Here is a 2,785-nt window from a genome sequence, read left to right as displayed (position 1 = left end):
TTTTCGGGCGAGGGAGTTTTATATTGTTTAATATTATAAGACCATTTAATTTTAAAAGTTATAAAAAATTTACAAATTCAAAACCTAAATTGAAAGTGCATGTTTTAATGACTTGCTTCAAATAATTAGGAAACTTGAGTAGCCAATGAACTGAGTGGTGGACTGTGGAGTGATAATGAAGAAACTTGGTGGTTCATGTAACTCAGATTCGATTCCTGTCTCCATCATTTACTTTTTGCGACATCAGGTTGTGATGAGAGACTATGCGAGTAGGTTGCATTTACTAGTTGGATCTTTGAATTGGACGGATTTTATAATCTCACCGCACTGTTGTGCATGCGGGCAAGTGTTCATGGACGTTGGCTCTAGTGAGGGTTTTTCGGATCGAAAGGCGAGTGCATCCCGATGTGGTGAATATAGCTAGTATTCCATTTGGAGAATTCTTTGACAGTTAAAAAAACGGAAAATTTGATATCTTTTTTCATAATTAAATAATAAGTAATTGATAATTAATTAACTAATGTATCTTGAGTAAAGCTGGATTAATCCTAAATCCTGATCATACTTGTTTGAATAATATTTGGAAATATTTGAATTGAGTAGGCTAATGCATATTTATCTATCGAATTACCGAAGTGTTTTATCAGTACCTTTGAAAGTAATTAATTTCATATACCGATCCTTGGCCTTACAATAACAAATCATGCAAATAACAAATCATGCAAGCAGGTAACCATGTCCATATATTATTATACATAATTTGATTCGAAAGTCCACTCTTATTTTCCACATATTAATTACATGTTTCTTGCCAAAGAAATCATGCCAATTATTACATACGTACATAACATACATGATTGCATGATGAAATAACATTCTAATACGTGACAGATATTATTACATATGCTTCATCATATTCTCCACTTATACATCATCAGTTTTGTAAGCAGCTGCTTCTTCAAACGTTGAGCAACACTTGCAAACTTTGTAACGTTTACCGCAGCAAAGTCCGTACTTGCAGCGCTTATATCCTCCACCACCACCTTTGCCATGCCCTCCACGCCCACCACCGTAGTATCCTCCATGTCCGCCCTTGTTGTATCCACTACGCCCGTCAACCTCACCTGCATCATTACATACAATTAGTACATTAGTCATAATTTGCATCGTTTTTCTAAGACCCTATTGGTAATCAAGAATTGATAAACAATATTAATAACAGAATTTCATTCTTATTTTTATTTACAAACTCGATGGACACACACATATATATATTTATATATATATATATATTTTTGTGTATGTGTATGTGGGTGTGTGTGTATATATATATATATAATAAGGGAGAGATGAACAAATATTAAGACGTTTGTTTTTAAGTAAATACAAAATATAGCACATAAGTTATAAGTAAACAAAACATGATGAAAGAGACAAAAAAAATGTTATTATTATTATTATTATATTTTTATTATTATAATAATAATAATAATAATAATAATAATAATAATAATAATAATAATAGTGTTATTTGTACGCTAAAATCTCACAATCCATCGCCCCATAAATTTATATTAACCTCTTGATCGCTCAAGAAAAAAAATTCTTGGAACCGCCACTATATAGTAACCATCACGCAAATAAGAAAAATTTACACCAATTATGCCAACGAGTTGATAATAAGTAATTATTATCATATATCTAAATGTCTGTAAATATTTCAAGTGCTTTTTAACAGCATAAATTTCATCGCAAAACACTCTAGAAATGTTACCTGGTCAAGATCATACGAATACAACGTAATGTTACAACATACTAGAAAAAACGGCATATGACATCACAGTGTGTGTGTATATATATATATATTATAGAAGTGAATTGTGTGTAGTTAGTCATTTAAGTGATTAAACACTTTGAGATGATAATTAATTTTTCTAAACGCTACTATATGAAACTATATGAAAGGCTTATTCAATTAATTTGTTCATGTCACATTTCTCGTCCATCTGCAACAGTTCTACAAACTTTAAGTGTGTGAACATGCCCAAAACATGTTTGGAGTTAATTAAATTTATATGTTCATTCTAACGACATGAAACCTAAAGTTAACAATTATACTTACTGGAGGCAGAGACTACTTCTGAGGTAATGAGAAGAACAACTGCAAAAGCCAGGGCAAGAAGAAGGAATGTTTTTGAAGCCATTTTAATTAGATTTGAAGAGAGAAGAAACTAGTGTATTGGAGGTATCCATTTATTGAAGGATTTGATGCATGAAGTTCGAAACTAATATTATTGCTGTGGTCCCTTTTGGCTGCTGAGAATTTGGGCCAGGATATATTTCATTTTCTTTGACATTTTGCAAGCATACATTTGTATCCTACTTGAATTGCATTATTGGTTGATTATATGATTTTTATTGGCATGATATACTTACAAGTAAAAAACTTACCTTTACACATAAATAAATTCGAGAAAGTGGATTAGGAATAAGTGTTAAAAAACAATAGACACTAGTGTATCTTCCTATTTTAATGCGATTTTGATAACTCTCCGAATCATGTATGTAGTTCCCTATAGAACGAATCTAACAACAATATTCTTGGATCAATCTCACTCTAGAGCTAGCGGAAATCACTCTAAAGGAACCGAGATTTCAGATCTGTTTGGTCTTAGTTTATTGTCGAGAATGGAATGATAGAGAGAAAGTGAGAGAGTGATTGAGTGGATAAGCCTAAGTATGGCAAAAGGTTATGGGTTGCATGAGATACATGCACTATTTATAG

At 31.7% G+C, this 2,785-nt stretch overlaps 1 protein-coding gene across 1 annotated transcript; it reads right to left on the bottom strand.

The window, feature by feature from the left end:
* Positions 1–924: 924 nt before the first annotated feature.
* Positions 925–2,207, bottom strand: LOC143568553 (uncharacterized). Its single transcript, XM_077054683.1, has 2 exons — positions 2,123–2,207; positions 925–1,124 (listed from the first exon to the last, which is right to left on the bottom strand). The coding sequence occupies exons 1-2, from the start codon at positions 2,202–2,204 to the stop codon at positions 925–927; spliced, it is 282 nt and encodes a 93-aa protein (XP_076910798.1). The 5' UTR covers positions 2,205–2,207.
* Between the last annotated feature and the right edge of the window lie 578 nt (positions 2,208–2,785).

The sequence above is a fragment of the Bidens hawaiensis genome, unplaced genomic scaffold (assembly GCF_021521415.1).
Source record: "Bidens hawaiensis isolate Kalapana, Puna unplaced genomic scaffold, B.hawaiensis_p1.1 tig00024005_1, whole genome shotgun sequence".
Classification (NCBI taxonomy): Eukaryota; Viridiplantae; Streptophyta; class Magnoliopsida; order Asterales; family Asteraceae; genus Bidens; species Bidens hawaiensis.
This window is presented reverse-complemented; position numbering and strand designations above follow the sequence as displayed.

Excerpts from the sequence above, each read along its gene's own strand:
- LOC143568553 (XM_077054683.1), bottom strand. The coding sequence starts at position 2,204 with ATGGCTTCAAAAACATTCCTTCTTCTTGCCCTGGCTTTTGCAGTTGTT. Across the intron at positions 1,125-2,122 it reads AGAAGTAGTCTCTGCCTCCA|GTGAGGTTGACGGGCGTAGT; the intron begins GTAAGTATAATT and ends GTAATGATGCAG.